This window comes from Oculina patagonica, chromosome 14, assembly GCF_052425735.1.
Source record: "Oculina patagonica isolate OP01 chromosome 14, crgOcupat, whole genome shotgun sequence".
NCBI classification, from domain to species: Eukaryota; Metazoa; Cnidaria; class Anthozoa; order Scleractinia; family Oculinidae; genus Oculina; species Oculina patagonica.
In genome coordinates this window covers 2,150,630-2,169,336 of record NC_135771.1, presented here as the reverse complement: position 1 = coordinate 2,169,336, position 18,707 = coordinate 2,150,630, and the positions used below count along the sequence as shown (strand labels likewise).

The 18,707-nt window shown below is 39.3% G+C and overlaps 2 protein-coding genes and 1 pseudogene across 4 annotated transcripts; all 3 read left to right on the top strand.

Annotated features, from left to right (window-relative positions):
- Positions 1-13: 13 nt before the first annotated feature.
- Positions 14-2,449, top strand: LOC144639408 (uncharacterized). Its single transcript, XM_078498727.1, has 3 exons — positions 14-547; positions 1,125-1,365; positions 2,010-2,449. The coding sequence occupies exons 1-3, from the start codon at positions 167-169 to the stop codon at positions 2,243-2,245; spliced, it is 858 nt and encodes a 285-aa protein (XP_078354853.1). The 5' UTR covers positions 14-166; the 3' UTR covers positions 2,246-2,449.
- Positions 2,450-3,249: 800 nt separating this feature from the next.
- LOC144638079 (polyadenylate-binding protein-interacting protein 1-like) lies at positions 3,250-12,025 on the top strand. 2 transcript variants are annotated; one of them, XM_078497182.1, is made up of 10 exons: positions 3,250-3,521; positions 5,449-6,029; positions 6,743-6,858; positions 7,324-7,432; positions 7,621-7,737; positions 7,867-7,988; positions 8,705-8,834; positions 9,416-9,461; positions 9,890-9,992; positions 10,963-12,025. In XM_078497182.1, the coding sequence occupies exons 1-10, from the start codon at positions 3,383-3,385 to the stop codon at positions 11,066-11,068; spliced, it is 1,569 nt and encodes a 522-aa protein (XP_078353308.1). In that variant the 5' UTR covers positions 3,250-3,382; the 3' UTR covers positions 11,069-12,025. The 2 variants fall into 2 exon arrangements, with proteins under 2 accessions (XP_078353308.1, XP_078353307.1); XM_078497181.1 differs by having other exon boundaries at positions 5,431-6,029; positions 10,963-12,020.
- Positions 12,026-13,049: 1,024 nt separating this feature from the next.
- LOC144639432 (uncharacterized protein CXorf65 homolog) lies at positions 13,050-18,684 on the top strand (annotated as a pseudogene). The gene is made up of 5 exons (XR_013568158.1): positions 13,050-13,192; positions 15,533-15,619; positions 16,127-16,243; positions 16,985-17,062; positions 17,199-18,684. The product of XR_013568158.1 is annotated as an uncharacterized protein CXorf65 homolog (transcript).
- The last annotated feature ends 23 nt before the right edge of the window (positions 18,685-18,707 follow it).

Here is an 18,707-nt window from a genome sequence, read left to right as displayed (position 1 = left end):
CGCATTCTTCAATTTGGTATTGCATACCTATGAAATAAGCATGCAAAGCGCACATCTTGTGAAAATGGATGAATATTTATTACATTCCATACTTTAGTTCTGCCACTCTGAGTGTCACGGCGTCAGTTTCAGAACACAATGTTCAGCACTGAAGTCATCAGTCTCAATGCCTGAAAACCGAACTAATTCATTTTCCGTTCCTGAATTTTTCCCACCGCATTTTACACCGCAAGTTAGATTTACACACAAGCGTTCTACAGCTGACGAAGTCTCAAATGGATTGGATTCAAGCTGGTCTCCGCGGCCGTCGCCGACGTTAGCCGAAGTACAATCTACCATGGCCTCGCTGAATCTGCCGGGTACTTCATTTGGTGTGTTGCTGCCAATTTGCCTCCTTGCTGTTTTCCTATCGTGTGTTGTGTGTGTTTATCACTGGCAGAGTATCAGAGAACGAAGAATGGACATGGAAGACGAACGAAAGCGGAAGAGGATAGTTTATGATTTTGACGACGGTTGTGCTTTGAAGACTTATAAGCAAATTAATAAGGTGAGACAGGTTTTCATATTCCTCTGGGGAGAGGAGACCGGGGACCGGGGACCGGGGACCGGGGGAATCTATGTATGGCACTAGCGGGATGTCCGTAGCATCTATTAAACCCGTGTTTTGGTACCACGTGTTCCATATTAAATTTTCTTCTTGGGATATTTTCTCAAAGCTATCGAACTATTTTTCAAAAGAAAATGAAATTGATATTCCATCGATTTTGTCTAGGATGTGGGCTTGGTCGCGCCATTTCTTTCACTAGGTCAAAACTAAACTTGAACCACCCTTGTCTCCATAGAAAAAAAATTGTATTATTCCTAGGACTGCTATTCATCGCCTGTCTATATCAAAATGTTATATTATAATATTTTAAGGAGAGAATTAGCGTTTCACTCTTAACTAGAAATTTATTTCAAACATCTCCGCCTCCGACACTAGGCGTTTTGCCGGCTAGATTCAGTAGAGTGTTTAGTACTGTAAGAAATAACACTGGCGCCCAAAATTATCAACGTAACGTAACATAATTTTAACATCTTCTTTATTATTTTTCTATTCCGATCATCGACATCCGTCTTTTCAGAGCAAGGTGCGAATGTACCCATGGAAAGCAACGAGAATTCAAGAGCTTCCTGATGTTAACAACAATGATGAATTTGACATCCCATTCTCTCCGGGCGTGAACAGAGGAGCAGAAAGTTACCTCAGTGGAGGAGGGAGGAAAACTGTCACCGCGGGGGACCTCTCAGGGTATCGTGACAGGCCTGACTTGAAAAGGACCTCCATTCACAGTAGAACTAGTGACTCCAAAGGCGAGCCATCAGGTAACGTAAAGCGGTAAACTTCAAACTTATTTATTTTTTTGCGGGACGTTTCTGGAATAACCCCCGCGTTCCCAAGCTCCCCCTCCGCCCCGCCCCATCCACTTTTGATTGGCTTGAGTCGATGGACTTTCGTGCATGTTCCATGGGCGTCACACTGTACATGATCTTATTAGCCTGCGTGGCCGGCGTTCAAAGGGGAAGGAGAATGGGAGTTCGAGCGCGAAGCGCGAGGTGCGAGGAGAGCGCGCAAAGCGCGATCGGAGACTCGCGCTCGAACTCCCCTTCTCCTTCTCCTTTGAACGCCGGTCGCCGGCCACGCAGGCTATGATCTTATCAGCAGAGACGTAACGTAAGTCCAACTAATTTAATTCGTACTTAAGGGGGCACTTTCCTTTCTTTATAACACCGGGCAAACATTTACACCGCGCAAACATTAACACCGCGTCACATACATTTTAAGCGGGGCTTCCACAGCAGCCCCAACATATTAAGTTTGGATGGCTGTGGAATTCACTTGAAAAATTCCTTTTTATCATTCAGTTAAACTTTATAACGTTTTCCTAACTTCGATAAGCAGTGGGAAATAATTTTGTTAACAATTTTGCATTTAAACTAAACTTCATTTTGCCATCCTTGCTCTTTAGGGTCCCGCTACTCGTCGGAAGCTGCTTTCAAGATGAAACAATCATCATCATGGTCAGCGGATACTACAACGAAAACCTGCGCGATAGCTTCTTCAAAAATATCAACTGGGCCAAATGACGAACCCGAGTGTGACGTCATCCGCGAAGAAGCAGTCCACGTGACGCATTTTGGTCTTGACGGACAAGTTGTTTCCGTGGAAACCGTGAATGGTTCCTTGTTGGAATATTGGGTGTAAACTTACGAGCTTATTTGCCGTTTTTGGTGTAAATGAATTGAGTGCAAGAGTACAAAAAGTGTAAAATTTAAGTTGGAATAAATTTTAAAAGCAACAGTTACACAAGTTATCAGAATGTTATCTATTATTATCAGTATCTTATCTATCATTTTCTGTTATGTCTATACTCCCTGGATGCATTTAAAACTCGCCAATAAAGTAAATAGGCGTGTTTAGGTAAAAAAATTTTTTTTTAATAATTTTTTGAGAAAAAAAAAAAAAAAAAAAAAAAAAAAAAAAAAAAAAAAAAAAAAAAAAAAAAAAAAAAATTTTTTTTTCCTCCCGGGTGCGGGCGACCCCCCTTTAAATAAAGGGGGATTTTAATATAATTTTTAAGAAAAAACAAAAAAAAAAATTCTTATAAGGTGAGTTTTTTTTTTTAAGACGGGGGGGAAATTTTGGGAGAGTGGGGGGGGGGGCGGGGGGTTTTTTTGGATATAAATAGAGAGAGAGGGGGGGGGGAAAACCCGGGAGGAAAAAATAGAAAAACACGAGACGGAATGTCCGTGAGGACCGAGACATACCGTGACGGAAGATTCTTACATATTATAGATAAATATAGAAAAAATCTCCCTGTTTAAGAACAGAACAGAACTCTTCAAGTATTTCAACAAAGATTTGCCGTATACCAATCAGTTTGAAAAAAACTTGGTGTCAAGCGCGGAAAAACGCACCTGATGACTTGTCCTTGATTGGTCAATAAAATTGGATGTTTATTGTGAGTGGCTGAAGCATTTTGCGCTTATTATGCACGATATTTAATCATTTTTAGAGTCAAAGTTAACCCAAAAAGTCGACACATACCGGTACCTGTTAACGCGCTCTATATATTCTTTCAGTCCCCGACTCCCCGACCCTCCGCCTCCTTTCTCCTCCCGCCCAAAACTTTTATACCCAAAACTCCAAAACCTTCCAAAACGGGCTCTGTAGGACTGGGCAAGATAAGGCCTGGCCGCTGAGCACTTTTTTGTTTGGAAAGGTGGAAACTTCAAAACAAGCTGAAGTTTCAGTTTTCGTAGCTAACGAGAGAATATTTTGCCAAATGGTCTCATAAATCTAAGCAAGTTTGCTGTTTTGGTGACTCTCACGATTGTTAAGATGCCTGGTAAGAAGGGATTTACGTCAAAAGATTATCAAAGTCCTCTACGAAAACCTGGAGAGAAACTTGATACTTCCACGGCCACAGAAGATTCCGTCGGCAAAGAAACTGCTTCCGCTTCAAAGGAAAGTGAAAAAGGTGCGAAATTTGCAGTTTTATAAGTAGTAACAGTAAATTTAGGCATTTCTGCAGCTGTCGTAGGCGCTAAGTGCGATAGTTTGCATTGCTTTTAGCAAAGTCACTTCACTTTAATTTGCAAATTCTTGTAGACACATGTACAGTACACGTGTGTACAGAGTTTGCAAATTCACCAACTGTTCTGACGGAATTTTATTATGAATGTTATTTATGCCCTTTATTTCACAAATCACGTAGAAGAAAATTTAATAGGTTCCCCTTGAAAGGTTTTTTAGAATATTGTGTTATATAAGTTCAATTATTAAAGAAGTAAAGCTTAATTAAATCAAAGAAAGCTGAGACATGGTCAATTAACCGGATTAAATGTTTTTTACACCAAATACAGTTATTACAAGCATAGGCGTACGAGGCGTGGGGGCGAGGGGGGCTGCAGCTCCCCCAGTGCCGAAATTTTTCGGGCAAAATCTTGGAATTCGGGCAACAAGCCTAGAGATAAAATAGAAAACAAGCCGACAAATCTCAACAGGACGTTCAAAACGAATTACATCAACAGAAAAAAAGTATTGGAAATATAACTTAGTGGTTCAAAAGTCTAACTGATTTCTCATGTCAATTGCTATAATCTCGTTCGATTTTCCTCGCAAATTTTGTGTTACTCCACAGTTTGATTCAGTTACAATCATTTTGAAGTAAGAAGGAAATTGGCGAGGGTAACCAGAAGTAAGGATTCTCCGTAGCTCGACCGTCTGCGCACGGTGAATCCAGCCTAAGACCTTGAAACAAACTAGTGCTTTGACTCAAATGTTAAGTCGTAAGGCCTAGCTCAAAACTTTTAACGAAATGTTTTAACCCATTAACCTGACATGCACGCTTTTACATATCTTTCAAGTGAGGGAATGTAAATTGGCTGTCCGAAAATAAGTTAATTTTTGCTGAACTCAGGAGTGGATAAATAATAATTATATTTCCGAAGAAAAAAGATACAGTGCATTGACATCTTCGGGCAACACCATGAAATTAATAAAAAAAAACACGATCGTTTCCTTAAAGCAAGCAGGCAAGTTAAGGTTTGTACACAACTATTTCAATACACGTTTCGTTATCCATTTAAAATCCTTTTTATTCGGCTTTCAATGCATGTCATTTTATTTTTCGGGCAATTATAGGTCTCCGCCCCCCAGGTCCGAAGGTTCCCGTACGCCTATGATTACAAGAAAGAAAGAATGTGTTTAAATTCAATGAAGTAGATATCAGGGCTTATTAATTGTCACTTTGAGTCTTTCTTGTTAAATAACTGATAAGAATGAGTAAAAGCACAAATGCTTCAAGGTGCTTCCCATGCCATTCTCCTCCCCAGAGGCCTTGACCCTATTGGTCAGCACCAAGAATTACAACCTCTGACTGGGACTAAATTTCTTAGCATGCCCAGAGTGCTCATTTTCGATAGCGAAGTGCCTGAGGTTTAAAAGTAGAATACAAATGGTTATAAACCCCCACCCCCCACAAGGCTCAGGCAACATCAGCGTGTTCTGAGAGGAATAGATAGAATCAAGGCAAAGTTTTTGTTTAAAAAAAAACAGTGTTTTTATTATCACCAGCTGTTTTTGAAAGTGTTTTCGAAAAATCCGTCCGTCATTCCGGATTCGTTTGTCTGAGCCATGGCGTCACTTGCGCGTTTCGCCTTTTTTGTCAGTTAATCAGATTAAAATAAACTTTGAGTCTGTGGAGATCAACCAGACTTTCACAGAACCTGGTCAGGAGTATGATTATTCTTGGTGGTGGCCAGGATTGTTAGTGCCACTGGGAGGATAATGTTCCGACTGTCCAGATTGTAAATTAAAGTAAATCCAGATTTAAATTGGCTAGATTTAAAGTGGTTGCTTTAATTTATTTTCATTCTTAACAACAGGTAACGCACCTTTACCAGTAGCCACTGAAGAACGTGTTGAAGACCCAAAGTCAAGTCAAGATTCTGAGGAGAAACCTGCTGTTGTGGCAGACAACAAGCAAAATGAATCCGATGAGAAAGAGAAGCCTGTTTTGCCGCAAACAGCTGACAAGCCTGAAGCAACAAAGGATAATACAGATAAACAAGATGAAAGTGCTTCAAGTAGTGTTAAAAGTGATAAGGACAGTAACATTGCAGAACCAAGTGAGGAAGTAAAAGATGAAGCTTTAAAGACTGAAGCTACTGGCAAAGGTTCTAAATTATCCCCACTTGCAGTGGAATTTGTTCCAAAAGGCACCTACAACCTAACATCCGCAGTCAATGCTCCTGCGTTTGTTCCTGCACCAGTCCCACAACAAAACAACAGACCTCCTCTTCTTCGCCAGAAAAGTAACACGCCTGAAAATGAACTGATGAACTGTGTCAAAGATGCTCTGTTTGGTTTAACACAGAGCCCTGGCGAGTTAGATTATTATGTGGACACTTTGGTGAAAATGTTAAAGAAATGGTGTAGTAAGCTGATTTCTTTGAAGGAAGTTGTGGATGTCATCTTTGAATATGTAAGTATCTTTAGTTTCTTTTTTGTTTAATGCTGAAGAAACCCTGAGCATAGTGTCAATTGATTTCAAATTGCTAGAATTTGTGTGGTTGTTATATAAGAAATAATTCATTAAATGGACATAATAAAATATTAAGACCCTGAAATTCCGACAAATGAAGTTGTGTTTCACGAAACTTGTAAACAAGCTTTCTAAAGGACCCTAGTCAGCCTCTGCCATTTTTGGTGCCATCGAAATTATGAAAAACTGTGTGGTGAAGCAAAATCTTTTTGCATTGCTGTAAGTTGTGTTACTGGCCGAATTGGAAGTTTGCTTATTTGAATATTATTACCTTAGCAGTTTCATCGCAGTGATCTCTTTCATTTAGACATGCTCCATATAAAATTTAATCCGAAATTCTGGTATGCAAACAAAAACAAAGGCGTGGCTGACTAGGGTCCTTTTAATTAAAATTTTTCAGCTTGAGAAATGCCAAATTGGGCCAGGAAACTTTAACTGTTTATTATTATAACATGCATATTTAACTTAATTTCATCATATATTTATTCATCTTTTTTATTTCTTTTATTTGACAGGTCCTGCATTGATAGCATTTTTTTTCTTAAAATTGAAGCAGCAATTCTGTATAAATATGTTTTTATTACAATCATCATCATTATCATTTCATCGTTTTAGTGATGAAATAAATTTCTTGTTGAAAATATTTCTTTCAGTCCATAAAAGAACCCAACTTCCAATACATCGCTGCCAAACTGTGCAACTTTTTGTCAAAAGAGCAGAGTATTGTGCTAAGCAATGGCGAAAAGTTCCGCAGTGTGTTCATGAACAGGTACATGGTAATCTGAGTTATGTGTTAAAATGACAATGTGCTAATCAGAATAATTATTAAATTTACAGTTAATTTATTATAAATACAGTGCACAATGTCCATTTAGTAACTTGTAAATTAAGTACTTAAATTAAGACTGCAGTTCACAAAGGACCTGGACAATCTTGGAATTTTGTTCTGGCATTTTGAGGAGTGGATAGTCCTGAAAAATAAGTATTTTTCAGTAGGTCCTGGAAAGCCCTCGAAATCTGGAAATTTAAATGACAGTGAGTGATGCAAAAAAGAATAGTCAAAATAAAATAACTGAGCACAAAAAATCATTATTTATTTAAGGTTTTTATAAAAATTTGGAACCATTATATGGGCCGGGAGATAATTGAAACAGTACATATTTTCCACACCCTTCCTATACGGTGTTTGATTGTGAGTGGTTTGACAGTGTGGTAACAATTTTTAATTTTACAGATGCAGAGATGAGCATTTAAATAGGGAGGTATCTCTTAAAAGCCCCGATACGTTACCAAAGTTGCTTGGGTTTGCAATGTTTGAGGCTGAGCTCTTCTGTAACTACAGGGTAAGCATGCATGCATGTGTGCATCTCTTTCGTCTTTTTTCCACCCCCTCAATTGTGTTTGACATTCTTCTCTTCTCTTGATACGCATGCCCAGCAGCAATTAATCCCCTTCAATCTGCCTTTTCTTCACCTACACTGTACAGTGTACACTAGTAATGCTGACATTTTCAATGGATGTTTATTAACAGCCCTTAGGTGAGAGTCAACCATTGAAAGTCTTTCACAGAGGATTGTTAGAGATGTTGAACACTCTTCTACAAAACCGGACAGAAGACTGTCTTAAATGCATTGGTAAAATGTTGAAGGTATGTTGATTTCCATGGACAGTAATTATGGTTGTACAGTTCTTGTTTTGATTGCAAATAAAAGTTATTATTGAAAGTATAGCTGCATTGATTTATTTTTATTGTTTGGTTTGGTTGACTTGTGTTTAGATGACAGGATATCTTCTAGATGATCCCAGGTTTATGCAGGATGACAAGGACAGGAAAGAAAAAGTGGATAAAGTTTTCTCTGACATGGAAAAACTTCAAAAAGAATCCATGCTGTCAGACAGGTACAGATTGCCACTTTGTACAAACATGCATATGAAGCATAAAGGTCACCTGCAAGAAAGTTTCTTGTCCCTTAACAATAAGAGATATCTGAGATTTAAGTGGAGCGGTTTTGTCAGGCCATAGTGGGGGGTACTCAGGTACATGTATGCTTGGGAGGGCATGTGCCGCCCAGGTCTCCAAAGTAGCACCCTCGTTTTAGAAATGAATTTGCATCCAAAATGATATCCTGTTTAAAAACAGTTCAATTTTTTAACAGCCTGTTTTGGCTGGTGATAATATGAAACTTTTTTGCGTTCAAAATATCATACCACCTTCTAGAAACTTTCTTTAAAATGGATATAGGTACCCTATTCTAGATCGGGAGCCCCAAACCACAACCCTGTTGGGCAGCAAATTTGTATAGGTATTTTGGGGAGAATTCCTCTCCCCCCCCCCCCCCTCCGGTGGTTTCATTATGCAGTTCTACTGGGTTCTTAAAATGAGGATAAAGGCACATGAGCCCAATAGCCCAGCTAGCTGCCAGTATGAAACTGTTAACAGAAAACTTACCAATTTACAAGGCTATTTTGTTTAAGACCCATCACCCTCCCCCACCCCCTCCTGGAGCTCTGACAGATTGTGTCTTGTTTTGTTGCTCTCTGGCCTTGGTGCCACACAATGGCAGCTACCCTGGGCAATTATATTATTTTTACACAATCTATTGGTCTCTTGGCAGTGTTAAGAGTTTACTTTCTCAAGTAACAAAGTTAAGAGCCACAAACTGGGGATACAGTGCAACTGAGGGAACTGCCACAGCACAGTCTGCAGATGATGGATACTATTTCTCTGATTATGGCCTGGGCGTGGTATGTTAAGTTGGATAACTTAAGATGACATTATTTTTTGGGGGGGGGGGGTGGGGAGGATGGGTTGGTGTGGTGAATAATTAGTTAATTACGATATGTGAATTTTCAAGGAGGGGGGTGGAATAGGAAAACGGATCGACGGATTTTGACTATATTTTGGCCCGGATTTCGGATTCAGAGCATATTTTTAAACGGATTTTCGGATCCTTCAATCAAATTTGGTCATTAAATTACAACGGATCGACGGATTCGGTCATTAAATTGTGGGGATTTGCATACCCCTATTCACCCCCCTCTTTAAGGAGACAAGCAGGTTTGCCATTATTTTGAAAACATAACATAGCAGCTAATAGCCGGCTTGTAATCTCAGCTTGCCAGAAGGTAACCAGTTTGCTATTACGTATTTCCAAGCATGGCCATTTAGTCTTAACTGAAGGGTTTTAATAATCACAAGCAGCCCTGCCCAGGCCCTGACAGCTAAGTAGAGAAAACTTTTGATACACAGTGAATACACTTTACTTTTGTGTGGATTGTTGCATTGCTTTCAGAAATCTCACTTGTTCTTTTCTAATCCGTTTCAGGATGAACTGTCCTTGGACGATGACTTGACTCCAGTTACAAACCCTGGTGAGACAAATGCTTGTTATGATAACAGGCAATTGTACTATAATAAACAAATGGTAAAAAAATATTGCCACTGATTAAATGCCACAAATGGTAAATGCTATTGAGTAATGAACCTCGGTAGCCTCTTCGCAGGCAAGCTTCTTGAGTGCTTAGCAAACCTACTAAGTGTATCCATAACTCAATAGTAAACGCTGTGGCGTTTGCCCAGTGTGTTGCCATTTGTTTTATAGTGCAACTTAAAGGCGCTTTTCTACATTTTCTCTGTATTATAACCGCGTGTGCTAAGGTTACCCTCTGAATTTTGTAGTAACACATGTAGTACTCAAGCAATCCCTGACGAAACGCTTAAATCAATGAATGAAGACAACTAACAAACTGTAACTTTACTTAAACTTAAATGATTTACAATTAGAGTTTTTTCTTAACAGAACAGTGGAGTGACTATTATGATGATGGAGAGGAACTGACTCTTTTACAAGATACTTACAAGTACTACTTTCCAGAGCAGTTTCCTAATGATGGAGATTATGGGTATGTACAGTATCATGATCTCGAATTTGTTAAGAAGTAAAATATCAAATTTAATACGAGAGTCAGTGTTTCATTTGGAATAATCCAAACACAGAGAAGAGAGCATTATGACATCTTCGTGTCAATTGTTTGTGGAACTTAATGTACAGTGGAACCCCGTTAATACCGCCTCCAGCGGGCCATGGAAATTTGACCGTATTAACGGGGTAGAGTAAAAAAATAAAAAAAAAAAAACCCCCCAAAAAAAAAAACAAAAGGAAAACACACCAACACCCAACAAAATAAAAATAAATAATTAATATCCTAATAATAACACATCAAATTTCGTGACTGGTCTACTCATGGGGAAAAATCCAAGTGACGTAACAATTGCACTTCAAAACAACTGTCCTCTAATAAACATACTGACTGTAGATATACAGTAATAAACAACTAATGAAGATTCAATCAGCAGATATACAATATGGTGAAAAAATGAACATAACTGTGGTCGTATTAACGGGGTAAAAATATTTTTTTTTTTTTGGAAAAATTGGAAAAAAAAGAAATTTTGGGGGTAATTTTGGTTGCAAAAAAAAAAAAAAAAAAAAAAAAAAAAAAAAATAAAAAAAAATTCGGGTTGGGCGAATTTTTGAAAACGCGAAAAATAAGTCCCGCGAAAATACAATAAGGTATAGTAGTAGATAAAATATGAGCGGGAGATCAGGTTGGGATTTCAGGATGTGACCGTTGGTCGTATAAACCGGGTGGCCGCACGGGTTTTAACGTTTTCTTATTAGGTGACCGAAATCAAAGTAACGGGGTGGCCATAAGACGGGTTGCACTGTATCATGCTATTGTTCACTCTTGTTGCATGTTAGGCATCCAGGCTGAGTCAACGGCAACTTTTAATTTGCTTCAGGGGGAGGGGTCATGAAGATTACTATATTTTGTTCTTTTTTTGACATGTTGTTTTTCAATATCTTTTCAGTGATGAAGAAGCTGGTGGTTATTACCTTGAAGAGGATCCAGAATTTGATGACGAAATTGACGAAGAGTTTGAGAAGTTTTTACAAGAGCAAGAAGCATTACAGTGATTTAAAGCAGAGACATTATGCTGTTTCTCTGAATTAGCGATACTTCAGAAGTTGTTTGGCTGAAGAATACATCAGTGTATCGAACCTTGTAGTGCAAAAACCTTTTATTTAGATCCGCAAGTTATCAGCATCTAAATTCTACTTTCTTGTCTATTCAAGAATGTTCAAAGTTGTGAGGAAAAACTTAATTTAATTTTAAAATCATTGAAAACAAGCCATCATCAGTATCCAGTTAGCCTGGCCAGTAGATTTCATTTGAATGGTCACCCAGTAGGATTTCATCCACAGACTTGAAAGTAGGAACCACTTTGTGCAGCATAAAATAAACAGTACCACATGCACGAAGGTTCACAGTGGCGGATCTAGGGGAGAGAACTGGGGTCCCGGGCCCCCACCTAATTTTAGGCCAAATAGAGGCCCGTAGGGTTCAGAAAAGTTATTTTTGAGAGCGCCCGCTCCCCCCCCCCCTCCCCATTACTCCAGTGTGTGCATGATCGAGCGCCCCCCCCCCCCCCCCCCCACTTATCTGAAGGCCTGGATCCGCCACTGATTCTGCTCCAAAAGGGTTCAAACAATCTTCTATAGAAAATATTGACCATTTAAGTAAATTATCCCATCAGATAATATAAGAACGTTTTTGAGACATTAGACAGCTGAAAGAACAGAGTGAAATAATTGTGTGTATGTATAGATTTGTGTATTATAGATTTTATTGATCACTCAAGACTGGGTTAAAGTTAATGATATAGGTCACAGTAGCAAGTACACGTGTTTCTCGTTTTCTCTTACAGTGTTAAGAGACAGCAATAAAGAAGGCTCTTGTAACACTTTGATCCATAAAGCTCATTGGCAGTCATTAAAGTTTACTGCATTCATAAATGATAACGTGTCTAGTTTAAGTTGTACTCTTTTTGGGGGTTAAGACCAAGTAATAACACTGTATTAATCTAATTATCGTAAATGACCATTCCCTTGTGGTGCTTTTCAGAGCCGAAGTGAGCAGGCATTAAAATTGTATAGTAAATAAAAAATAACGTGGTAAAAAAAATCCCAACTGGCAGGAGGCAGACCAGTTGGCTATTTACAAGGACTAGCGAGAACAACACCAGCTAGTGGTCAGAACAGGATTTGAGCGCGCGACCTCCGGATTTAAATACAGCGTCCTAAACCGCATTCGGCCACGCTGTTTCCTGTCCCTCTCGATGCCTGACACATGCGCATGTTTAGATTGAGAGATCAGTTTACATTGTTATCGACATGCAATTGCTTACCCTTGTAAACTTTTATCACACGGGGTGTAAGGGTTGAAGTTAACACTTTGTTTTGCAGTTAAGATCTGCATGTTTCCAGAACGTGTTTCCATAAACATGTTTCCATAACGTTATACAACACTTTCTTTCATATTTTCTTGAAAAAAAAACATATTATCGTATATACACACGGGCCTTTAGAGAAAGTGTTGTGTCATTGTGTAACCGTTATAACAGGCCATAGAAAATACGCTTACTAAATTTCGTCGAGATTAAGATCGCATCGCACGATGGGAAGGTTGAGTTGAATACCGTCGAATATACAATTGCAACAGCTTTCCTAAATTCTGATTGGCTGTATTTTCTATGGCATGGTATAAATTCTTACATGTATACAAATCAACGTAGGTTGGAAATTAATCACTGCAATTTTACATGATTCGGTACAAACATGTACAGGCTGGGTGCGTGTTTTTACCTTTTTTTTTTCACCGATAGGATTTACTCCGACGTGTTAGAATACGGATTTAGACGAATTAAGTCTACAGCTGCCTTCAGCACTCCGTTTCTGTAACTCATTGATATTTAAATAATGATTTAATATAGTTTCTGTTTAAGTCATTGTCTCTTCGCTGTACGTGTTCATAAAATCGATCAACGTCAAACTTGTAAGTTATTACGGCACATTGTTTACTTTAGTAAGTGAAAGCCGTACTTTTTATAAAAGTATTAATTAGCATTTGTCAACTGGCGCATTCTTTCCTAACCCCGAGCAGCTCAGCAAGACATGTAAAACTCGTTTGGAAGCAAATAGAATCCATGTACGTTCCTTGAACGGCTAGAAAAGGGATGTTTATTACTGTCAAATATGGAGGTAGGTCACTCTTTATCCGTCTGCTTCCCAATTCTGTGTATCCAAATTCGCATGATCTCTGAAGTTATGTTTGTAGACATCAAGCCTAGTTACTATTGTGTTTCACTGATTTGAGAACCCAGACATGATTGTAGATCGTTTTATTTTCTTCCAACTAGTACATAGGACTACATACTGCGATGAAACGTTTGATTTTCCATCTAGTAAATAGACTTGAATCGCTCATTGATTGAACTGGGTCGTCGTTTAGCCGGACGAATTAAACTTATTAATCACAGTGTTAGAAAGAAGGAGCAGAAAGAGATTCTTTGTATAATTATAAGCGATTAAGATATGGCGGATGCTGAGCTTGTGCAAACGGATCAATTATACCGATGCATTAAACAATTCCCTTATATTGTCTTTTAGCTGAAAGCTCTCCGAAACTCGATTACGGCGTCTTGAATCTTAGCCGGTCTTCTTACAGTCTACAAACATTACTTGAAAGACCTTCATAGGGGAACTGAAAAATGTATCTAACAGCTGAAATTTACATCCCTATTAATACCCTCTTAGACTTAGCTTGCATTAAAATGATTAAATCCATATACACGTGGAATGATTTTGCATCTAAATTTCGCCAGCACTGATGTATTCATGTATTCTGCTGATTCAGTACGGATTTAGTAAAGTAGCAGCGAGAACCTCCTTCAGTTATTCGGTCGTTTAAACGTTTGTATATGGAACCGGGTCTATCAGCGAAAGCTAATATTTTCATCTAGTTCATACCGCTTGTTTATTTTGTCTTTATTATCCAAAATCATATTTGCGATTTTGTAGTGAGTCTTGGTTGCTAGCTAGTCTGGTACAGGCGATTTTAAACCTATTTTAAGGTGGCCTGGATAAACTCTTCACTGCAATTAATGCTGTAAATGTTTCTTGAGGACTATATGTAGTTCAGTACCAGCAGATGGCAGAAACATTGTTATGATGATCTCATCATGGCTTAAAAAAGCACGTGGCAGCAACAGGTTTAGCAATTAAGATGTCGCGGTGGTATTTTCAGTTCAATTCACATTTCCCAGTATCTAAACAGACGACACAGTTCAGTGTCACCACCGTCTCTTTGGATGTCTAGGTCTGTCTAGGTCATGCTAGCCGGTCCAAAACAAAAACGTATTAAAAGTCTCTAAATCACGATATACAGTCAACTCTCTCTAGACGCACCGTCGACCGCCCCACTTCCCGGTCCCGGGTCGTAACGTGAACAGGAGGTAACGGCTTCACGCGATCACGTCTGTTTGTCCTCCCTGCATCACGCTCTCACTCACACTTCTGCCGTCTCACCCGGTATACGCGGATTGTTTGTGTTGGTTTCTGGCTCGAGGCGCTGACTTCTTGCTTTGTCGTCAGTCGTATTTTCACTAATCACTTTGTGCGTGCCCGTTGGCGGTTTCAGTTCCGTTGTCCGTCTGGGGGTCCGTCCGAGATTGTTCGTATACTACGGCAGGGACCATCACCAGGTGTCCGTCTTATGGAAGTGTCCGTCTTATAGAGGTGTCCGTTAAGAGAGAGTTGACTGTACGCGATTTTTCCTTTTACATCTCGGTAACACATGAACAATGAAGAGGGTGCTACCGTAGAGTTCCGAAGGGTATTACCTCAGGGAACTTTACATTCCAACTTAGTGGCCTCAAAGACAACACATGAGCATGATACGTGAGCAATTAAGATCTCTTCTGAGAAACTTGATCAGTAAATATGCTTAATAACACTCTTAAATATTTTAATCCTCACAATCAGGTAAGACATGCATAAGTTCTTCTAGTAGATTTCCTTAATTACCAGGACCTTTGTTTTTTGCTTCAGTTTTTGGCGAATTCACTGTGATACATGCAGATATTCTAGATTACGTTTTGTTCAGTGTAGATTCAGTGCATATTTAAAACAAGGAGGCATTTGTTCTATTTCCCGCGGGCTGTATCGTTAGAGAGGTTAAGCATGACGTTACACGGCAAACGGGAAACGCGAGCTTGCCTTTAATTTTGTTACCTTTTTATGGAACTCTAAAATTAATCCCTCATAAAAATAGCTGAAAACTTTAATCCCAAATTCACGACAGACAAAAAACTACTCATTTCCGCGCACGTACGCCAAACGGCAGACGGCAGAAGTTGAATTTTTGCCGTTTGCGGAAAAAATAAACGTCATGCTTAACCTCTCTAATATTTTTGGAAATTTTCGGAAGAGTGCGCTCCGTAATGATTAGCGTTTTATTCGGAAAGCCGACATTTCAGGTACTTCCGGGGGGAGCTTATGTTAGCAGAGTTTAACTGTACGTTCTTTTTTATTTATGTATAGATCGCGAGGAAGCACTTTTCAACCCAAACTGTCGCACTCTTCACCTGCTAGAAGACATTAAAAGGCGATGTAACTGTGCTGACAATGGTATTTATTGATTTATACTTGATTCCTCGTCCTGAAACTTTAGACAAAGGTTTTTTTACAGTTTCGGCCTTAGACGTCGGTGATAGTTTACATCGAGAATATAGAGACTTTTGAAAAAGCTTTCCAAGGCCCCAAAGGATGAATGTCTTAATTTGAAAACAGCGCCAAGCGTGGGAAACACACGTCATGGAGTAATGATTGGTCAGTTTGGTTTTTACATCGGATTGGTTGACTTATAGGTTGTGCCAGCTTTTTAAACCAGTCACAGAGCGTACTAGAAAAGGAAAACCAAAGCAATTCCGTATTACTTGTGACACTTGATTGAAAACTGCTCTATCCCCTGGAAAATTCTTGTCACCATATCTGCTGTACAATGTATTGCCTGCAAGGACAAAATTTTATATCTCTACAGAAGATCCATAATTCCATATTATGGACTTCTGATCTCGATAATTCTTGAGAACTCACTTACATCAGATGATAACCGATCTTTTCTTACTTTTATAGCAATTATCGACCTGTCGGATCTGCAGGGTGCAGTGAAAAATCTAACGGACCATCAAGCATCCAATGCCAGTGAATTCCTCAACGAAAGAGAAACATTCATCCTCGTGCGAGTGGAGAGTACGTATAACTCATTGCATTTTTAATCAGCCAAACAACAGTTTCTTTTACGATACCCTTGCTTCTTGACTAAGGGCCTCTTTACATAAAGCCGAGTTGAGTTTCTCCCGGGGATTCATCGGCGTGTTCATCCCGGGCTGGGACGTGTCGTCCCCCCGGTGCCTCCCCGGCCCTTTCTCCCGGCTGTTCGACGTTCTCGCGTCTCCCGGATGACTTTCCTCGTCTCCCGCGTCCCGGGTGGTTCATCCCGGGCGTCTGTTCATCTTCAGCACTGGAGAACAGTGACCGACACCGAGTATCTCCCGGGACGATCATCCCGGGACGAAACTCTCGTAGAGGCCCTAATAAAAGTAATTATGCTTGCATCTGTTGCGCTCTGCAATCCTTTCTGTACTCAGTTTTCGTTTCTTTAAAATCTAGTTCGACCATAGCTTATAGTTGAGATTAGTGTGAGTAAGATACAAGTCTAGAGAAAATTATACCAATTTTGCTACTCTCTCCTTCTATTTCACTCTCGCCAATCTTCCCACGCGCACTTGTCTCCTTTGTAGCCGATGGGTTTTGTGATGTAATCCTAAACAACGACTGCGAAGAAGACTACACGCGCAATGGCTTGTTATGCAACAGAAGCCTCTGTGATAAAGAGTGATTTTATTACCACTTGTTGCTCAGTTCTAAAACGAAGTGAATTACAGTAAAAGAGTCCATTGTCTGTGTTTTATAATATTTTGATTTTTTCAGAGAACTCTGAAGGTCGCGATTTTCCACTCTACACGCCTCTTCTTCATGACGAGGATGTATTAACAACAGACTTTTTAGGTAGGCTATAAATTTTAGTTTGACTGTTCTGTTTTCCTTTCGTTGCTTCAGCTTTCGTCATAGTCATAACTTTAAGAAAATCTGTCCAGTACAAATATTGTTGGACGTTAGCAACGTTTTCTTCTCTTTACTCTAGAAAGTTTACGTCGCACGCCCCTACAGACACCCTAGAAGTCAGCGGCAGAGCGTCTCGTGGTATGCGCCGAGGAAGCTTAAAACCAAACGTCAAGCCGAAGCTGTCGGGGAATCTCAGCCCCACGGGAAACAATTCCACGGGTAATAAAATCCCCGCAGCGAGAAAACGCTCCACCTCGAACCGCCGGAGTTAGTTTAAAGTCAGCTGGATCTGACAGAAATTTTGTCACGTGTCTTTTGTTCACCGTGAACGAGCTGTGAGCATACACTTATCCAAATGTAAATATTTTACTTCATTTAATTTAGGACTGTGTAGTAAAATCATCTCAGCCTTGACTGCTAGAAATACGTATCTGTTACTGTGTTTATATTAGATTTGCCTCCTAGGCTCTTATAATCCATGCCATAAATATTTATTGTTAAGTTAGCATGGTATACAAAAATAGGAAATTAAAATTTAAGAAACTGTATGTTTGTTTCTCGATCGGTCTGATTCGCAAAGAGATGATTGCTTGTCAAGAGCAAAGAAGTACTTCATGTGACTTTAATACGGTCCTAGCCACTGGAAAAATTTTTCTGTGTACTTTTTTAAAGCATTGGATTCGCTAGAACATTATAATCTAAGGAATATTGCCAGACTCTTTTTGCAAACAATTCATGCGTTCATGCATTATCATATTGATTTTCAGGCCTTCTATTTCGCAGACACAGACATGTTACGGCATCAGTACGCATCAAAGATAGCTAAAGATTTGAGCAAGCTCGTTCTCTTGCATTGTGCAGGCTCTGTTGGCTTTGTGACTTGACAAAAAACGCATGCGCACAACCAGTCATCTGCTATACTGATTCCCTCAGAGTTCGCGCAGTTAAACAACAGGGAAATAAAGTATAGCGGCCTTCGTAAAACTGTTTGTTTATCCTAATTACAGCTGCTATATTTCTTATTTGGTTGAATAATTTCAATTGACAACTGAAATTTATTTTCCCTAACTAAGTTAATTATGTTTGTCAGGGACAATTTTTGACAAAGCATAATTCAAGCCTAACCCCTAACTTTGATAGTGCAAGCTTGGGGGTCAAGCTTAAGTCTTCCATGATATTTCAGTATTTCAGGATACTCTTTGTAAAACCCGGCAAGAAAAACTCTTTTAGATTTGATGGTTGCGCGATCACCTTTTTTCAGCAACTTTGTCGGAAGCACGGGTAACACTGGTATAGGGTCTTGTTGACACAAATTTATTCCTCCTCGGCGAGCTAACCTAGGCCTAAAGTGAAAGCACTTAGTTGCAGACCGCACCTTGCCTTTATAAAAATCGGGTCATATTGAATATGGGTTCCAAACGAGTGAGCAGATAGCTGGCTTTGATCCTTTACTGCGATAGCATAATAAACAAACTAACCTAATCTATTTTTAAGGTTGTTATATAACAGGTAGATTAAGACCACATAGTATATAATTGCAAAATAAAACAGTTTTGTCAAAGCTTCATCTGGCTTTTGTTAGCCTCAA